At 48.2% G+C, this 20,878-nt stretch overlaps 1 protein-coding gene across 1 annotated transcript in view; it reads left to right on the top strand.

The window, feature by feature from the left end:
* Window positions 1–13,145: 13,145 nt before the first annotated feature.
* PPIL2 (peptidylprolyl isomerase like 2) overlaps window positions 13,146–20,878 on the top strand; it is a 33,387-nt gene continuing 25,654 nt past the window's right edge. The window contains exons 1-2 of the mRNA XM_083149215.1: window positions 13,146–13,333; window positions 16,071–16,120. Of these exons, the coding sequence (XP_083005341.1) occupies window positions 13,302–13,333; window positions 16,071–16,120 (82 nt within the window). The 5' untranslated portion in view covers window positions 13,146–13,301. The remainder of the gene's footprint in view (window positions 13,334–16,070; window positions 16,121–20,878) is intronic.

Genomic DNA, 20,878 nt, shown 5'->3' on the forward strand with positions numbered 1-20,878 from the left:
TTCCGGGTAACGCTGCAGCGCTGTGTTCCCTGTCAGATGCAAAGTCAAATATGACTTCTAGCATGCTGTGGGGGAAGAACGGACGGACTCCATAAGCCAGCAGGGGGATGATGGAGCTGAGCTCCGATGCTACAGCAGCCAGCAGGGAAAAGTTTATTATGGAGAAATTTATTGTGGTGCATCTGCCCACTATGCCCATGTGAAGACGGGCATAGTGGAGGGGGCAAGCAGTGACCCCCTTGTCAATGAGCATTAACCCCTGGCAACAAAAATGAACCCCTGACAGTAAGCAGGTAATTTACATTTTTTTATTAGAAGCCTTACTGTGGGACATTGTGTGCAATATGTGTAATGGGCATCATTTGTGTGGCACATGTTTAATGAGCATCAAGGTGTGGGGCATATGTATAAAGGAGCTTCACGTTGTGGGTCATAGGCAAAATCGGCATCACGGTGTGTGGCATATGATTAATGGAGCATTACGGTGAGGCATATGTATAATGGTGCATCACGGTGTGGGGCATATGTATAATGGTGCATCACGGTGTGGGGCATTTGTATAATGGAGCATCACGGTGTGGGGCATTTGTATAATGGGCATCACGGTGTGGGGCATATGTATAATGGTGCATCACGGTGTGGGGCATTTGTATAAAGGAGCATCACGGTGTGGGGCATTTGTATAATGGGCATCACGGTGTGTGGCATATGTATAATGGTGCATCACGGTGTGGGGCATTTGTATAATGGAGCATCACGGTGTGGCCTATGTTTAATGGAGTAACACGCTGTGGGGCATTTGTATAACGGAGTATCACGTTGTTGGGCATATGTATAATGGGCATTGTGTGTGTGTGTGGCATATGTATAATGGAGCATCACGCTGTGGGGCATTTGTATAATGGAGCTTCACATTGTGGCATATGCATAATGGAGCATCACGGTGTGGGGCATTTGTATAATGGAGCATCACGGTGCGGGGCATATTTATAATGGGTATCACGGACTGCACTATTGTGGTCATGTGTATCTGGCACTGCACTATTGAGGGCATATGTGTATCACACCCCCATTTTCCATGGCCGCACCCCATGTGGCTACAGCTCTTAGAGAGCTGACTATTCCCCATAGCGGAAAAAATGGGGGATGTAGCCTCGCAGGAGTTTGGCACGCGCAGATGACTTCTCCTCTGCCTCCAGTGTTGGGAGGTATGTTTTCGGGCATTGCAGTGTGTGGCATAATGTGTCAGGGGCATTACAGTTTGTGGCATAATGTGTAAAGGGCATTTTTTTTTTAGCTCTTCGGGCGGTTTATTTTGTCGTGAGTAGCTCCCGACCCAAAAAAGGTTGGAGACCACTGCCATAGAGGATACACTGTGGCAGAAAGTCTCCCTAATAGCAATGCTGATGGAAGTTTTTGCCTGCATAAGCTTAACTGCAGAGCAGCCCTACCTGTCTGTTCCCAAGAAGCCTTTTTTTTTTAAGCATACCCATTAAAAATGTATTTAAATTTGTATCAAATACACCAATAAACTGTGATCTAAGGGTGCCCCCACCCAGAGTTTTCTTTTTTTCTCTTTCCTCCACTAGGTGACACTGGAGAGTTACAGTGGGGAATAGAAGGCGACCACAGGGAGCTTGGGCACTTTAGAATAAATTAACAGTGACTAACTCCTCCCCTTCTACTTCCTCTCCTAGGCAGTCTTAGCATGTGCCCTGCGGGAGCTGGGTGCGTTCAATGCTCACTCCTGAGCTTTATAGATTTTTAATGTAAACTGATGCTACAATCAGCAAGAGGACAGGCAGGTCCCTACCTGCCTGCGACGAGGGCGCTGTCGGCGGGTTCGGTCGCAGCTGCATGCAGCTTGCCTCAGGTACCCGGCTGCAGGATCCACAGATCCTGAGGTCCCGTCGCCGCTGCTTGCAGCGCGCCTCGAGGACCAGTCAGCACGCCGCACCCGACAGCCAAGGCAGGGGTAAGTATAGCACTGATCCCCCGCTAGCGGGGGATTCAGTGTAAAAAGCCGTGGCAGCGCACTTTTTAAATACAGCGCCATTCTGAGGAGCGAGAGCGTGGCATGCTGGGCACTTCCGCTTCCTCCTTCTTTGTAGGAGCGGCAGCCATTGAAGCAGCAGCGTGATCCGCGGCTCCCTCGAGGCGTCTGTGAAGTGCCGGTGACCCTGGTTCAGTGAGTCACAGCGGGACATAGGAGGTCAGGGCGGCTTGGACTGTGTCCAAAAAGGTCCCTTAGCCGGCGCAAGTTATATTTATATACAGTGCGCGTATCGGGCTTGTGGCAGACTCTGCCTTTTTTCTATACCTCCTCTGCTGTCCGGTATTTCCATCTCTCTCTACCTTCTGTGTAAGATTACTGAGTGTATGATGGCTGGTAAAAAGATTGCGTGCAAGAAGTGCAGCAATAAATTCGCGCCACAGACGGAGGGCGCCATTTTATGTCCCTCATGTGCTGCATCCCCAGCCCCCACTCCATCAACGTCGGGGCAGGATGTGCCTGTATGGGCTTCCCAGTTGTCTACAGTGATTTCTCAGCTAGCTTCTGAGTTCTCTTCGGCCAGACAAGATAGGGATGCAGCCAGGGATCAGCAGGCAGAGTTAACCTCTGCTGTGGAGAGTCTGTCTAGAGCATTGCATGCAGACACCTCTACACCCCCTCCCCCTAGACTGGCTTCTGCTAATAGGATGTTTCCTCAGGTCCCTCTGTTAGATGATACAGATGATGACATGCCAGCTCTAGAGGAGGGTGAATTTCATGACCCTGATGCTCAGCCTGAGGATGAGCCTGATGCTCCGCTTATACAGGACACTGATGTCCCCTCTCAGGGTTTAGAGGACTTAATACAGGCAGTCAGGTTAACCCTCAATGTCACAGAGGAGGTGAGACCTGCTGCGCGTCCCTCAGTGTTTGCTAAAAAGCAAAAACAGTCTGCATATTTCCCAGCCTCAGAGGAGCTGGATGATCACTTGCAAAAGGCCTGGTTACATCCAGACAAAAAGTTTCAGGTGTCTCAGAGATTTTTCACTGCCTATCCTTTTCCTAAGGATGCTAGGAAGTCCTGTGAGACGCCACCTGCTGTTGACTCTTCGGTATCACGCTTGTCCAAAAAGACAGCGTTGCCCATCCCAGGAGCCTCTACCCTTAAGGATGTGTCTGATAGGTGGTTAGAGAGTACGCTGAAGAATATTTATTCAGCCGCTGGTCTTTTACAACGTCCAGCACAAGTGGGATGTTGGGTCAATAGGGCCATGGAGGTATGGGCATCCCAGGTGGCCTCCTCGCTAGACCCAGGGGCAAGTGATATGTTGCTCTTAGTGGAACACATACGTGAGGCTGCAGGTTATTTGGTAGAAGCATCTTCAGATGTTTGTATGCTTGCGGCCCGTATCTCTGCCCTCTCAGTTTCTGCTCGCCGTACTCTTTGGTTGAGACAGTGGAATGCAGACGCCGACTCCAAAAAGGCGGTGGAAGCATTACCCTTTGCTGGCGAGGCCCTCTTTGGTCCAGAGCTGGACAAAATGATTTCTCAGGCCACAGGGGGTAAGTCTCAGTTCCTGCCCACTGCAGCCCCTCCCCCATGTAGGTCATTTCCTACTACTGGAGGGCAGTCCTTTCGGTCATTTAGACCCACCCCCAGATTCAGGGGTAGGTCTAGGGGAGCGGCTACTAGCTCCAGAGGCTTCCGAGGAAGAGGCAGAGGTTCAGCCAGCGCTCCAATCCTGGATGCAAAGGTTACCTCCAAGCCCTCGGCATGACTCCCCCAGCCCCTGTCCAGAACACAGGGTGGGAGGCCGGCTGCTATTTTACCATCAGGTATGGGCCGGTTCATGCCAGGACGCATGGGTAAGGGACCTGGTAGCAGTAGGCTACAAGATAGATTTCTTGTTGCCTCCTCCTCAACGTTTTTTTCCCACAGGTTTGCCAGCTTCACGGGAAAAAGGCAGGGCCTTGCAGGCCGCCATTCAAAAACTCAGGGACCTAGGGGTGGTTATACCGGTCCCTGAACCGGTAAAGGCAAAGGGATTCTATTCCAGCCTTTTTCTGGTTCCCAAGCCGGACGGCTCAGTAAGACCCATCTTGAACTTGAAGCAGCTCAACCCCTTCTTGCGGTTCAAGATGGAGTCACTGCAGTCTGTCATTGCAGGCCTGGAACCAGGGGAGTTTCTTGTATCCATCGATATCAAAGATGCATACCTGCATATCCCCATCTGGCCTCCTCACCCGGCATACCTGCGGTTTGCTGTCCAGAACTGTCACCTGCAGTTCCGAGCCCTCCCGTTCGGCCTCTCCTCTGCGCCCCGGGTGTTTACCAAAGTGATGGCTGTCATGATGGAGATACTCAGGGCTCAAGGAGTTACAATTGTCCCTTACTTGGACGACCTTCTGTTGAAGGCTCCGTCCAGGGAGGTCCTTTTGCACAACATCCACCTGACGCGTCGGATTCTGGAGTCCCATGGCTGGATGCTCAACATCCAGAAGTCACAGCTGACCCCATCGCAGAGGATCCTGTTCCTAGGGATGATTCTGGACACGGTCCAGAGAAGGGTGTTCCTTCCCATGGACAAGATCTTGTCCCTCCAGGAGGCGGTTCGACTGGTGCTGCAGCATCGAACGGTCACAGTTCTCCTTTGCACAAGGCTGCTGGGAAGGATGGTGGCCACGTTCGAGGCGGTGCAGTACGGGCGGTTTCGATCTCGCCCCTTCCATCTGTGTCTGCTCCGCCAGTGGACAGGTTCACACCTGTTTCTACAGCAGCGGATCTCTCTCTCCCATCAGGCTCGGGCTTCACTGGCGTGGTGGCTCAACTCCAGCAACCTGCAGGAGGGGCGGAGGTTCGCCATACACAATTGGACGCTTCTCACCACGGACGCCAGCCTCAGGGGCTGGGGAGTGGTCACGCTGGGCCTCCACTTCCAGGGACTGTGGACCCCGGAGGAAGCACAGATGTCTATCAATGTGCTGGAACTGCGAGCAGTGTATTATGCCCTGCTCCAGGCGGAAGTGCTTCTTCGGAACAAGGACATCAGGGTGTAGTCGGACAATGCCACGGCTGTGGCTTACATAAACAAGCAGGGAGGCACCCGCAGCCGTGCAGCGATGAGAGAGGTGAAGAGGATTCTGTGCTGGGTGCAGGAGCACGCAGGGGCCGTGTCGGCCATTTTCATACCAGGCGTGGAAAACTGGGAGGCAGACTACCTCAGCCGCCGGGACGTCCACCACGGAGAGTGGTGTCTGAACCCTCTGGTCTTCCAGACCTTGACCCGTCGGTGGGGTTGTCCGCAGATAGACATGATGGCCTCCAGACACAACCACCAGTTGCCCCGGTACTGCGCTCGGACAAGAGATCCACAGGCGGTGGCAGTGGACGCTCTCACGGCACCCTGGACGGATCAGTTTCTTTACATCTTTCCTCCAGTGCCTCTCATCCCTCGGGTTCTGCAGAGAATCCGACGGGAGTCGGTGACAGTGCTGTTCATCGCCCCAGACTGGCCTCGCCGGTCGTGGTACACGGTCCTAACAGGCCTGTTAGTAGACGAGCCATGGCCTCTGCCTCTCTGCGACGACCTGCTAACACAGGGTCCGTTCACCTGTCCCAACTTACAGCATCTTCATTTGACGGCATGGCTGTTGAGAGGTCCATCCTGAGGAAGGCAGGGATCCCGCAGGCGGTGATTCCAACCATGATAGGAGCCAGAAAGCAGGTTACCTCGGTGCATTACCACCGCATCTGGAGGGCCTATGTGGCCTGGTGCGAATCCAGGAGGGTCTCTCCTGTGAACTTCAAATTGGCCAGATTGCTGCTGTTCTTGCAGAAGGGCCTGTCCTCAGGACTCCGGCTGGGGTCCTTAAAGGTTCAAGTATCCGCCCTCTCCATTTTTTTCTAGAGGAAGCTAGCTCTTCTTCCTCAGGTACAGACTTTCTTCCAGGGGGTGTTGCGGCTGCAACCTCCCTTCAGACCCCCTACTGCTCCATGGGACCTGGATGTGGTACTGGCCTTTCTCCAGTCCTCTGTATTTGAGCCTATGGAGGAGGTGGAACTGAAATATGTCACTTGGAAGACTGTCCTACTGTTGGCCTTAGCTTCGGCTAGAAGGGTGTCGGAGCTCAGTGCTCTCTCTTGTAAGGCACCCTTCTTGCGCTTTCACGAGGATAGAGCGGAGCTGCACACCTCTAGTGTTTTTCTCCCAAAGGTGGTCTCGGCATTCCACATTAACCAACCTATTGTGGTGCCGGCCTTTCGGGAGGACTCACAGGAGTCTGGGGCGTTGGACGTGGTCCGGGCCTTGCGTATTTACGTGGCCAGAACAGAGTCTGTACGTAAGTCGGATGCCTTGTTTGTCCTCTATGACTCCTTGCGTCCTGGTTGGCCCGCCTCCAAGCAGGCCCTGGCCAGGTGGATCAGATTGACAATTCGTCAAGCTTATGTGGCCTCCTCTAGGGTGCCACCTTCTTCTATTTCCGCCCATTCTACAAGGTCGGTGGGTACCTCCTGGGGGGCTGCCCGTGGAGTTTCTATACAGGATCTATGTAGAGCGGCTACGTGGTCTGGTCAGAAGACCTTTGTCCGCTTTTACAAGTTTGACACTTTTGCGGCAGCTGCTTCGCGGTTTGGCCGTTCTGTGTTAAGGGGCTCTCAGCGTCATCCCACCCGTGTTGGGAGCTCTGGGACGTCCCCACTGTAACTCTCCAGTGTCACCTAGTGGAGGAAAGAGAAAAGGGGATTTTGTACTTACCGTTAAATCCTTTTCTCAGACTCCATAGGTGACACTGGATGCCCACCCGACGCTGTATTTCCTGGTTACTGTTTGCTTTCAGGTTGGGTTAATTACCTGCGTTTAAGAGACTGTTATACTTAGTCTAAGTTCTAAGTTTTACCAAGTTTTCATGGATGAGTTCATTCTGTTATGAATGCTGTTCTTTGAACTATATATTTTCACTCTATGTGAGTGTGTGTGTGACTTATGTTATGTTTGACCTCCTCTCGGAAGTGTGTTGTTTTCCTTTCTTCCAGCTCCCTCCGGGCACATACCTAGACTGCCTAGGAGAGGAAGTAGAAGGGGAGGAGTTAGTCACTGTTAATTTATTCTAAAGTGCCCAAGCTCCCTGTGGTTGCCTTCTATTCCCCACTGTAACTCTCCAGTGTCACCTATGGAGTCTGAGAAAAGGATTTAACGGTAAGTACAAAATCCCCTTTTCTCCTCCTCTCTTGGCAAGCTTACAAATTGCTGTTCTAACTCCGGGGTGCACCAGTTATTCACAGTTGTTTGGTACCACATAAGGTACTTGTGTATTATCTGGGCGCCCGATTTTTTTCATCGCAGGGCAAAAAAATCGCATTGCATCGACGCGATTTGACCCAATTTTTTATTGTACAGGCACCCAGATGCTTGATTCCTATGTTAAATGCCCCCCCCCCCCCCCACACACAATTTTTTATTGTACACCCACCGTGATGGGTAATTACTATGTTAAATGGCCCCCCATTGTTAACGCCACCCCACTATCAACGCCAACCCAAAGCGTGGTGAGCAGCGGCGGTACGCGTCCTCCGACCTTTTCATACCCCCAGTATGAAAAGGTCGGAGGACACGTGCCGTCGCCCCTTGCGGGCTCGCTGCTCTCACCACGCTTCGGGTTGGCGTTGATACTGGGGTGGTGTTAACAATGGGGGGGGGGGGCATTTCACGTAGTAATCACCCATCAGGATGGGTGTACAATTAAAAATTGGGTATGGGGGTGCATTTAACATTGTAATCAGGCATCAGGGTGCCTGTACAATGTAATATCGGGTATAATTGCGTTGCATCGCATGTCATTATAATGGCATGCAATGCGACAAATATTAAAATTGTACACTCTGCCCGGGAAAGGCTCAAAATCATCCAGTCGCATCGCATGCCTTAATTAGTGGCATGCGATGCAATATATCGGGCGCCCAGATATTACACAAGTACCCCACATTATTCCTCACACATACCAGTGCGGTTATACTCCCTCTCCCATGCATATATGAACATATTGGCTTAATAAGGAATGTTAAGACTGATATGGATAACATATAGCCGCTCGCAATGGTGGCTAAACATTTTTTCCAGGAAAGAAAATCTCAAGACTTCTAAATATTCTGCCTGGAGATAATAAAGTTGTTGTTGCCTCATCTGATCCCCAAAGTGCCCCAAGCAGCTTTTTTATGGGTTGTGCATTTGAAATTTGGGGTCAAGACGGAGCTGTTAGCCTTGTTTCCAATCATTATATCACTTTAATACAGTCCTGTAGAGGACCAGAAGATAAGATGTTGAGAAAACTCTTGCTCCTAAAGGGCCTATACATGTAGAGATTTGCTGAGCGTTCTGATCGATGCTAGATCTTTCAGAACGCTCAGAAAGATCGCTCAGCACACAGCGAGATGTCGGCGCTATGTTCTGAGCGATCTGTCCGGGCCAGTGTTTGCCGGCTATCGCTATGGCCCTTACACACAGAGCATTATAGGGGCATTTTCTAAGTGATCTAGTGAGATTGCTTCGACAATGCCTCTAAAACGCTACGTGTGTAGGCCCCATAAGTTGTGGACATATTTTCACATGCCACAACTCACAGGGTGTTCTATTTGGTACATAGTGTTGGTTTGTGGAGAACTGAAAACTACAATAACCTAGAAAAATCGAAAGTTGTACTTGCAAGTGGCCATCAACCAAAGCAGTCATGTAGTTCTGATGGTTTTGGAACATTCCTCAATCTGAGTCCTTCTTTCGCACATAACTACTTCTCTAGCATTAACTTCTTACTGACAGAATTAATGATGGTATTGCTGGATTCAAAGAAATCGGTATGTTATAATATCTTAACATTTATCATGTAGATGCTGATGAAATGTCAACATATAGGGCCTTATTCTGGTCGATGCGTAATTTTCCGAATTCTTTCGGATGCCGTTTTTTAGCCGTCTGCGCATGCGTGGGCAACGCTATGCGCATGTGCCACGCACGGACTCCGTACTCGTTCTCACTAATACCGTACAGAAAAGTGCACCCCATTCACTTGGGAAATATGGGCGTAATATGGGCGTCATTCGGAAGTACACAGGGAAGTAGTTTCAAAGTGGGCTAAACTCGGCGTAAACATGGGCGTACACGAGGGAGTGCACTTATTCTGGTAGGTGTGCATTCAGACTGAACACCGACTGCAAACGAACCAAAAGGCAGAAAATATGCGGTCTCCATAAGCAAGCAAGTATTGCTTTGCGGACACCACTCGGTCATGCGCTAGGCATTCGGAACGCCCAATTAGTATGCCCGCACCTGAACCAATGTCAGCTGAACACAATACAATCCACTCCTCTACTCATTAATTACACTCTTGTCATTGCTTCAATTGGAACCATTGCAGCTTAAATGGACCATTACAAAACACACAAATCTATGCTGAAAGCACGGCAGCATTTTTTACACACATTTACACTGCAAGCAATGGACAGAACTTGCTATCACTAATATAAATATCCATGTCACTTTTACATTCACCAATAACAGCACACATTTGGGGATCAAATGAAAAATTTATTACAGTTAGGGAAAACAAAATTTTAAGAGCATGTTATTTGGCACATGAAAGTTCAGATAATAGTCGTGAGTTTTGCGTTAATACACCACACCGGTGCGTACGGGCAGGTTCCCGTCCATTCTGACGCTGTAAGACCGTGCAGAATATGTGTGTCCACCCCACACGCAAGGACCGGTGGGCGTTTCTTCGTACGATGTCCGCACAGCGTGGCGTGCGGTCCGAAATAATTTGGAAATTTACGCACCAACCAGAATAACCTCCATAGTCCCTGGTGGGCTAGCAGTAACTTTACCTGCTCCTAAAGGGTGCATCTGCTTTTCTCCTTCATCCACTAGGTGTCACTGGAGTAACAGTGGGGAATAGAACTAGTAGTCATTGTCTGTTTGTTGTCTGGGTTTTAATTGTCGGGTTATCCATGGTGTCTGTCTATATTGTCTGACTTTTCTGTACGTCGATATTTTCCTTGTCGGAGTTAAGCAGTTGTCTAACAATTGTGTGTCTGTTATATTGTCGGTGTAATTGTTGTCGGAGAATTCCCTATCAGAAACTCGTCCGGCACCCGAATAGAACTACAGGGAGCATGGGCACTTTAAATTTAAAGGAGTGTGGCCAACTCCTCCCCTTCTACTTCCCCAGGCTTGCCTACCCTCCCGGAATGGCCGGGAGCCTCCCGGAAATCGGGTCCTTCTCCCGGCCCCCCGGGAAGGTGGGCAAGTCTCCCGCATTCTGGGATTTGCCCCGCTCCATCCTTGCCCGCTGGTTAAAATTTCATGAAATCGCGGGTACGCGGGGAGGGGGCGGGGCTTAAATGACGCGATCGCTGCATTTCGCGTCATTTCGCGGCATTTAAGCCACGCCCCCTCCCTCTCGGCCCGCGAATCACGGAGGTTTTCGTCATGGGGGGCGGGGCCAAGTGCTGTCAGCCTTGCTCCCGCCCCCCTGATGTGTTGCCTCTCCGGGCTTCTCCCGGAAAGGTGAAGATAAAAGTAGGCAAGTATGTACTTCCCCCTCCTAGGCAGTCTTAAAATGTGCCCTCTGGGAGCTGGTCACACTCTGGCTTGTTCCAGGGCATAATGTAGCTTGAAGTTTACAAGTTTTTGCACAGGCAGGGTTTTGCTGCTGCCTGTCTGCAACGTGGGAGCTGCTGGGGAGACGCAGCTGCATGCGGCTCGCGCCCCGGTCCCCGGCTGCAGAGACCACCGCCTCCGTTTGCGGTATGCGTTCCGTCCTACCTCAGCCCTACCTCCTCTGGCCAGCAAGGCAATTGGTATGTATGCCTGACCCAGCGGTTAGCCGCGGAGATCAGTTTTCAAAGATGCCTGTAAAGCAGGGTCCTGTTTAAAACATGGCGCCAGAAAAGGGAGAGGGAGCTGCCGGGAGGGCGGAGCTACCATGTGGTATGCTACCAGCGTCCCTGGCTTCTCCCCAGCGTGACTTTAACAGCGGCGCGCATTTTTATGTACTAGGACGCAGCTGCACGCTTCCAGGAGGCTCCCCATGCTGTGACAATCTTCGGACTCAAGAACAGCACTCCTCCCGGTGTCCAGACCTGCTACGGCTCCCCAGGTTCTCTGAGCAGACAGTGGGGTTTAGAGCTCGGTGAGACAGATTGGGCTGTATGCAAATTAGGCTATAGCGCTCCCTGATATATACAATAGAGCTGTTGTTACCCTGTGACAGCTTCTACCTTCTTTTACTGTCTCTCCTGTCCAGTGTTTCACCCTGGTTTTCTATGTACTATCATCTTGCATGTGTGTACTTTTTTTAACTTGCTGATTGTTGTGTATGTATGTATGTATATATATATATATATATATATATATATATATATATATATATATATATATATATAATTTCAATCACAGTTAACATGGCAGGAGGAAGCTCCAAAAAAATTGTGCAAAAAGTGTTAATACAAAGCTTACACAGTCTGCTGAGTGTACATTGGTGTGTGACAAGTGCACCCCAGATCTCCCCCTCACTCAAGCACAGAGTTCCCCTGCTTGGGCTCTACAGCTCAATGAGGTTATATCATGCATGTCGTCTGAGCTTTCAGCCTCACAGAAGGACAGATAAACCTCCAGAACACAGCAGAGAGAGATTTAACTCTGGCTGTGGAAGGTTTAAATTGAGTAATTTTTAAATTAAGTTTGCAAAAGAAAACAAACAAAAAATAACAGTACAGACAGAAAAGTATCAATAGATCAAAAGGTGCATGTAGGAGGTATGTAACAGCCAAAATAGTATTTATTCAAGAATATATAAAAGCATCCATATGTATTCGCGCACATATCATGTAGGATATATACAAGATGAATACCATCCCCTCAGGATATAGACAAGTATACATTAAATCGAGTACCCGGAGGTGCCATCCGGTTTCTCGGGAACGGAGAAGTAGAAGGAGGCATAATTACATGGACACAGCGCATACCAGATCATTAAGCACCATTGACCCGCATCGTAAAATGACCAACTAACAAAAACATCACTGTCTAATAAACCCACTACCATTAATAGAAAAACAAAAACCTCCCAAAGGACCCAAGCAAACATCACACATAACCCACCACCCTGTACTACCCACCCCCAACTTAGGTGTACCTGGATCCCTGCAACTATATTACCCCTATACCCATTCTGAGCCCTCCACCATACTAATTAAATCTAAACATGCGTATACACGGGGCGATATATCGGCCGTTGATATCTTGCCGGGTGATATGTCAGCGAGCGATATAACGCTCAATGCCCCCTTTTCATCGGCGACCAGAGATGGTCGCTGATGAAAAGAAACCTCTGCCGGCAGTGCCGCAGAGGTAATCAGCTGGTCGCAGGAACTGAAAACTGGGGCGCGCACCCGGCGATTTATTGCCGGGGCACACTCCCATCACTAGCAATATGGTCGCCAGTGACCATATTCCTAGCGATATCAGCCCTTATCGCAGCCGTGTGTACACGGCTTTAGTCTTACTGATACCCACTCACCTATAAACTTCCCCTCCCAATAAGTCTAAACCAGCTAAAGCTGCACTAACCAACCCTATAAAAACTAATTCCCCCCTCCCTTAACCCTAAAACAAAGGATAAAGAAAAATCATGGTTTGACTGGGGCATCATATTAATAACCATAGCCAGGGCCAAACTCGACCTTCCCACCAAAATTTGGATATAAAGATCAAGCAGTAACCCAGCCAAATATTAATAACATGGAGTTTCAACAAGGATAGGCCTCGCTCTCCCACTAAATATAAGTAAAGCAGACCTGCCTACAGGTAAAGCAGTAATCTTATACATATATAGGATACAAAATCTCAGTATGACAAGCAAACAGGATATGCGATTATCATTATATAGCAACAAAGGAGCAACCAAAAATGGCAAATGTGGTGGGAAAAAGTCAGTCTGAGGAGCATTGTGTCCCTCCTGGAGAGGGTCATGTTGGGAGGTATGGTAATGGCAGCGTCAGGTCTCGGGTGGCACGCAGGATTTCAGCACTAGACAGCGCAGTCACGTGTGTTACACCGCCATGATGGTACGCCTGGAATTTTAGTTCCAGCGCAGTTCTCGGGTCGCTTCCCTTATGTCATTTCCTGTTACTTGTTTCGCAAAGAAAACCGGAAGCAGTTGTGATTTTATTTGAAGGCTTTCTGAGTTGGTAGTTGCTTGGCGTTCTGAGTTGCGCTGAATTTATCGGTGTGTGCGTGCAGTAACAGCGGTAAAGATGGGGAAGCGACAGCACCAGAAGGACAAGATGTGAGTACGGCATAATGTGGCCGCAATAGCTAAATGGCTTCTTCATCAGTTTACTTTAATGTCTGCCAGTGCCGGGTGACAGGAGCATATACTATGCAGATGCCATGCAGCCTAACTTCTCATCCGACAGCATCACAATCTAAGAGATCGTTTTATATCTGTCCCAGCCTCCCTCAAGGTACTTGGTGTTTTTGGAATGGAAGCAGGAGAAGAGCACTCCATTCCCTAGTATCGCATTTTTCAGGCTATGTAATGCACTTGATCATCTTCAAACCGTAAAAGGAGCTGAAACGTGTCGGCACTCATTACTGTGCCCCTGGGATGGCCAACAATTAGGATAATGAGAGGGTCTTCCATAGACCGTCTATGTACTAAGCCTAGGATAGAGACAGCAGCAGAATATTGGCTTCTAACTGCCCGGTCACAAGCTGGGTTTAAAAAGTGACAGCATGGAGCTGGTTTGTTGGTGCTTTGTGGTCATGACAAGCAAAATATCTACAAATCTTGCAAAGAGCCGTGATCCCCAGACCATCTCACATGCATGCTACATGACTATCCTATCTCTTTCCATGCCCATCAAACCTTCCCAGGTGTGTGGTGCTTGTATGGTTGACCATCAATGTTTAGCTGCAAGTGTTTGTTTTTACCATCAGTGGTGGAGAATTGTGCGACTGCGAACTGCAATTCACTGATGGTTCAGTCATCTATTGCAGACATGTCCAAACTGTGGCCCTCCAGCTGTTGTGCAATTACACACCCCAGCATTTCTTACCATAGTTTTAGTATTCTCTTATAGCAAAACAGTGTTAAGGCATGATGGGAGTTTCTTAACAGCTGCTGGGTTGTAGTTTGGACATGCCTGATCTATTGTTTTGTGGTTGCATACATTAGGACATTTGATGGTACTTGACTTCTTGTGTAATATCTGGGCGCCCGATGTGTTTGATTGTATGCCTTAACTTAAGGCATACAATCAGATGCGATGCGACGCGATTTTCAGTAAAATCGCATCGGATGCAACCAGATCGCATGCGATGGACGCAATTTTCCATTGGATTCAATGTTAAATGGTCCCTGTTCATACCCCCACTATCCAAGTGGGCATGGAGTTGATTTTATATAGCATGGCGAGCGCAGCGAGGGGACCCGGATTACTTAACAACATGTATTCCGCGGGGCTCGCTGTGCTCGCCAGGCTTCGGGCTCGGTGGCTCGCTGCACTCGCCACACTATATAAAATCAACTCCATGCCCACTTGGATAGTGGGGGTATGAACAGGGACCATTTAACATTGAATCCAATGGAAAATCGCGTCCATCGCATCGCATGCGATTTGGTTGCATGCGATGCGATTTTTCCGACCCGATCAAAAAATCGGGCGCCCAGATATTACACACTGTTCAGTCTTAAACTGCATACACACTATATGATAAAAGCAGACCACAATATTAACAAATTCCCTTGAATTCCCGGAGCTACAGAATGAACAATATAGTACATACACACTGAATGATTTAAAAACGACAAAGATAAATTGTTTAATTTACCACTAACAGTCTTGTGTTATGAAAAAAAATAATCTTTATCGTTCCTACACATTCCTGCACATCGCATCTCATCGCATTGCATTTGAGATGCAATGAGATGAGATCTAATACAAAAAGTATGTGCAGCACATACTATTTGTACTAGATTTCATCTCCTCTCATTGCATTGCAAAACCTATGCAATGCGATGAGATGTGATAATAATTATAACGTGTGTGTGGGCACCTTAAGAACTCGACAGCTCTGTGCACACAAAGATTTTTCTGTCCAATCTGTCTGGCAGGAACAAAAATGTATTGTTACTGTATTTGAGAAAATTAAATTGATCATTTGCTCACAAACACTGTAATATGGATAAAAATAATTGTTCGTAATAGGTTTCATAACTCAAACGGCTTTAACCAATTTATCCGAATCACTTTTGTTTGTTTTTCCAGCATTTGGAAGCAAAGTGATTCTCATATGCTCCCATACATTACCAGAGCTTTGTTCCAACCCAATAGATTGGACAGATAAATCTGTAGGTGTGTACCTAGCTTTATTAGTGCTCCTTGAGGACCGAGTTTGAGAATGACTGCCCTAACATCATGAGTAATGATGATTAATTCATAAGTTTTTCTTCCATTAGCAGATCAACACTTAAAAATAAAATAAGTCACTTTTTTGGGGGGGGGGGGGAATTATAGCGGGCCAACTCTCAGTATACCGATATCGGAATCCTAGCTGCTGCTACCCCGACGGGGGTGAGTGCAAAAAAGCCCCTTGCAGGTTATATTCTCCCTCTATGGGGGCTTTGAACCCTCCACGAGGGAGATTAGCCCCTGTTGGTCGGGATCCTGACTGTTGGCCAGTCATTCCATTTAGGGCAGTAACGGTCACTGAGGGAACATAGGACTGCAAGGTTGTCATATCCACTGTAAGCACGGTTTTAATGTGAATCTATACTATATGCACAGGTGGGATCTTTATGACACTATTGGCAGTGGTCATCATTAGTGTTAAAATAAGCATCTATTCAGGAGCTGTTAATTCTTATTGTATTGCCCACAAACCACAACTATTATGGGTACCAGGTGAGAGGAACATTGGAAAGTATTGTTTGTTTTTGCTAGTCTGGGCCACTATAAGCCCAATTTTTTTTAAATTGTTTTTTAGTATGCGAAGAATAATTCATACCATTACTTCACTAGGTACATTACCTGTGCAGAGTACACACACTTCTATGGTGGAAAGAAACCAGGTAGGATTTATTGGCATACCTCTGAATGGCTATATTCCTACTCCTATACAGGTTGAGTATCCTTTTTCCAAATATCCGTTATCCAAATTATTCAGAAGACCCATACATTCCAGAAAGGGGGGGGGGAGGGGGGGAATTATTGCTAAAAGCTCTACTGGGGGCATTATATGTAACTGACACTAAATATGTGCAAGAAAATGATTGCCTGTCATTCAAATTCAGTACCTGAGATAGTACACAACCTTTGTTTCATGTTTTAAAACCTTGTTTTCTTCTCCTTACTTCATGGCAGCCGGACAATGGGTTAATCCCTCTCTCCCCTCTTAATTAGACAGGTAGTTTTTCCCTAGGACACGCCCCCATCTCCACCTGTACATTAGCTAGCACCTTCCCCCATGCCTTCAGTCTTTTTCCTGTCTCCTAGATAAATAGACAGGGTAGTGTAGGTTTCTTATTTTACTTACTGGTAGTCATTATGCTGCCAGTCCTGGGCAGCATTGGGATGGCGGTGCCGGTTCCCTAAAGAGGTCCTGGCTGGTGGCGTGCACCCCCAGACACGGAGTCCCTGGTGAGCGGCGGGAGCCTCTGATGGTTCTCAGCGACAGGCCGGCGTGGGTCCCGGCGCGTGTGTGTAGCGGTGGCTTCCGGCGGATGTTCATGCGGGTCAGCAGCATGCGTTCCACTCAGGGCACGCTGCTCTGACCTCAGCCGGCTGACGGCGCGCCCCCGTATGGCGCGCAATGCTCTGCCCCGCCGTGTGCGGCTCACTGGGGCCGGAAGTCGGGTTGGCGTGCGTTCCAGCGTCGGATGACACGCACGCTGCCTGACGCCAGCCCGGAGGGCGGAAGTAGCCTTTATAATGTGCCTGGTCGGTGTTACAGGCGCTTCCTGAAAGTGTACTGGACCCAAGGTTGTGTGTAAGCGCCTTGTGTGAGACATGGAAGAGGAAGCCTCTCAGAAGGTTTCTGCATTGCTGCCCAGGTAAGTCCTCTCTGAGGACTGGTTTCTTATGTTAGGTTTATGCAGTATAGTTAGTGATTACTGTTTGTTTAACTTTTTAGTGTGCCTGTGGTGACTAAGAAGAAATTGGCTAAGAAGAAGCATATTAGTAAAACATGCATTGGATGTGATAAAGTTTTCACTGGTGAAAAGTCCATGTGTCAGGGCTGTGCTAAGGAGGCCGATGCCAGTATTGGTACTGTATCCCAGATTAGCGTATTAATGACTTGGATGAAGGAAAACTTTGTTTCCAAAAAAGAATACCAGGGGAAACGGTCAAGGTCTCAGACCAGTTTGTATCTAGAATGTGATGTGCCTGCGGCTGCAGACACTGATGATGATATGGGGTCTGGAGCCTCTGGTGCAGAGTCTGGCTAACTAGTAGAAGAGGAGCGTTCTTTTAATTTGGAGCTTGTGGAAGTTGTCCTTAAAGAGTTGTATAAGACATTGAACTATAAACAGCCAGTCAAGACTGAGTATGATGCTTTGTTTGAGGACAGATCCAGGAAGGGAAGGTGTTTTCCTGTTCACAAAGTCGTCAAAGAGATACTCACTAAAGAATGGGCCAATGCAGATAAGCGTATTGGGTCTGTTAAAAGGACAGAAAGAATGTATCCAATAGAGGATGCGGAATTCCTAAAGTGGTGCAATATCCCCAAAATAGACGCTGCAGTGTCCGAGGTCACCACTAGGACGACAATTCCCCTAGAGGACGGTGCCTCTCTTAAAGACGCTATGGATAAGTGTATGGAGAGTGCCCTGAAGAGGCTGCATATCTTCAGTTCAACCTCCATTAAATCAGGGGTGGCCATTGCCTCATCGGCCAGAGCTCTCAGAATCTGGTGTGCTTCCTTGCAGGAAGATCTACAAGAGCGTGTCGCCAGAGAACAAATTATTAGTAGTCTGGCCCAGATTCAGCTTGCCGTTGATTACATCTGTGAGTCATCGTTAGACGTGCTGGATTATTCAGCTAAGGCATTGACGTCTGGAGTAGTGGCGAGGAGGGCCCTGTGGCTTAAGTCCTGGGCGGCAGACTCACACTCTAAAAACAAGCTGGCTACTCTGTCGTTCGAGGGTGAATTCCTCTTTGGCGGTAAACTAGACCAGATGGTACAGAGAATGTCAGGGGGTAAGTCAGCCAGACTTCCCCAAGATAAGAGGGGAAGGGGGTCCAACTATTTCCCCAGACAAAGTTTCAGGCAGGCCAGATCTTACAGACCTGGGAGGCCATTTCGGGAGAGATATACCTCGGGGATCTCCAGGGCATTCTTCCGACAGACAGTTAAAAGAGGCGATAAAAAAACAGTAACAAACCGGGTCCCGTGGAGAGTATCCAGGTTGCCGGAAGACTGTTGCAGTTTGCCCACGTGTGGGAGCAAACGGTTCAAGACGCTTGGGTACTAGAAGTGGTGTCCACGGGATATCGCCTAGAATTTCTTTCAAAACCCAGACGGGAAAAATTTTTAGTTTCTCAAATTCCAGTTTCAAGGGCGGAGCAAGAGGCTCTGATCTCAAGTATAAAGTATCTGGTGGAGTCAGGAGCGGTAGAGTCTGTTCCGGAGGCGGAGGAAGGCCTAGGGTTTTACTCTCGCCTGTTTGTAGTGACAAAAAGTTCTGGAGGTTTCAGAACAATCTTGGATTTAAGAGATTTAAACGCCAGAATCTGGAAACGCAAGTTCCATATGGAGACAGCCAAGTCTATACTTATGGGACTAAGAAGGGAAGACTACCTGGTCTCAATAGATCTAAAGGACGCTTATTTTCATGTCCCTATTTTTATACCAGACAGAAAATTTCTCAGGTTCTGTGTCAAAGGAAACCATCTTCAGTTTACCTGTCTTCTCTTTGGCCTTACGTCCTCGCCGAGGATATTTACAAAAGTACTAGTGGTCATGATAGTGTCTAAGGAAGAAGAATATAGCAATTTGGGCCTATCTGGACGATCTACTCATCTCAGCAAGATCAGAGGCTGAAGCCGTCCGAGATGCAGATACAGTTGTCCATTTCCTACAGGATCACGGGTGGTTGATCAATTGGAGCAAGAGTCACCTGTCCCCTACACAAACTATTCAGTATCTGGGCATTTGAGGTTACTCTGACCAATCAGAGATGCAGCAGAATTCAAGATCTGGTAGATGCTATTCAAAGAAATCAGAAAGTTCCTCTAAGACTGGCAATAAGTCTTCTAGGAATGATGGCGTCTACAGTGGAAGTGGTTCCGTGGGCCAGATGGCATATGAGAACACTGCAATGGTGTCTTCTTCCTTATACCAGGAACCAGGTTCCTCTGGACCGCTACATCACGTTACCCCGTCCAGTGGTTCTGTCTCTGCATTGGTGGCAAAGCAGGTATATGGCGTCCAGAAAAATGTCTCTCTCAAGTCCACAGTACGTAGTCCTGACAACGGATGCAAGCGCCACAGGGTGGGGAGCGCATTGTTTAGGCAAAACTACCCAAGGTATCTGGTCCATTCAAGAGTCAGATCTGTCATCAAATCACAGAGAACTTTGAGCGGTGTATATGGCCATAAGAGTTTTTACCATCGAGATAAAGGGGGTCCCATCTGCGAGTCTTCTCAGACATCATAGCCACGGTCGCATATATCAACAAACAAGGGGGGACAAGAAGTCGCCCACTGTTGGAAGAGATTTGATTGATCATGGTCTGGGCAGAAAAACATCTCTTGTCTATTTCGGCGCTGCATGTGCCGGGAGAAGAAAATCAACTGGCAGACTTCCTAAGCAGAACTCAAGTATTGCCAGGGGAATGGGAGTTGAAGGACTCTGTCTTCAGGCAAATAGTTCACAGATTTGGCCAACCATAAATAGACCTCATGGCGACTCCAGAGAATGCAAAGACTCCTCGGTTCTTTTCCAGATTCCCGACGCGGAGTTCAGAAGGGGTGGACGCTCTGTCCCAAAGGTGGGAGTTCACTCTAGTGTACATATTTCCACCTTTCCCACTCATCCACAAAGTGTTATGGAAGATCAGGTCGGAGAGAGTTCGTGCAATAGCCATTCTTCAATACTGGCCCAGGAGGTCCTGGCTTCCGATGGTAGAAAGCATGGCGGTGGCAGAGCCATGGTTTCTGCCAATATCGCACAATCTCCTGACGCAGGGTCCAGTAATGTGTCAAGATCCGCAGAAGTTACATTTAGCGGCGTGGAGCTTGAAAGGAAGCAGTTAGCGGACAAAGGTTTGCCTCCAGACGTGATAGACATACTTCTGCAAGCAAGGAAGAAGGTGTCGTCTGACATATATTACAGAATCTGGAGAATCTTCGCTGAATGGTCAAAGGATAAGTTCCCATTTCCCAAGGCAAAAATATTGCATGTCTTACAATTCCTCTGTGAAGGTTTCAATAAAGGACTAGCAATAGCGACTCTGAAGGTACAAATTTCGGCTCTCAGCGCCCTGTTGGATAGGAAGTTGGCAGACCACGTGCTGATAAGGAGGTTTTGTCAAGCAGCAAAGAGAATCCGTCCAAGAATTAGACCAATAATCCCTCAGTGGGATCTCAATCTAGTGTTAAATGGTTTCATGGCAACTCCATTCGAGCCATGTGATAGGTCTAAACTAAAATTTCTCACATGGAAAGTGGTGTTCATGGTGGCTATCACGTCAGCAAGACGGGTGGGGGAGCTGCATGCGTTATTATGCTGCAAACCCTATCTTAAGTTATTTCCGGACAAAGTAGTCCTGAGAACCAAACCTTCATTTTTGCCGAAGGTGGTTTCCTCGTTTCATATGAGTCAAGA

This window comes from Crinia signifera, chromosome 1 (genome assembly GCF_055691185.1).
Source record: "Crinia signifera chromosome 1, ASM5569118v1, whole genome shotgun sequence".
Lineage (NCBI taxonomy): Eukaryota > Metazoa > Chordata > Amphibia > Anura > Myobatrachidae > Crinia > Crinia signifera.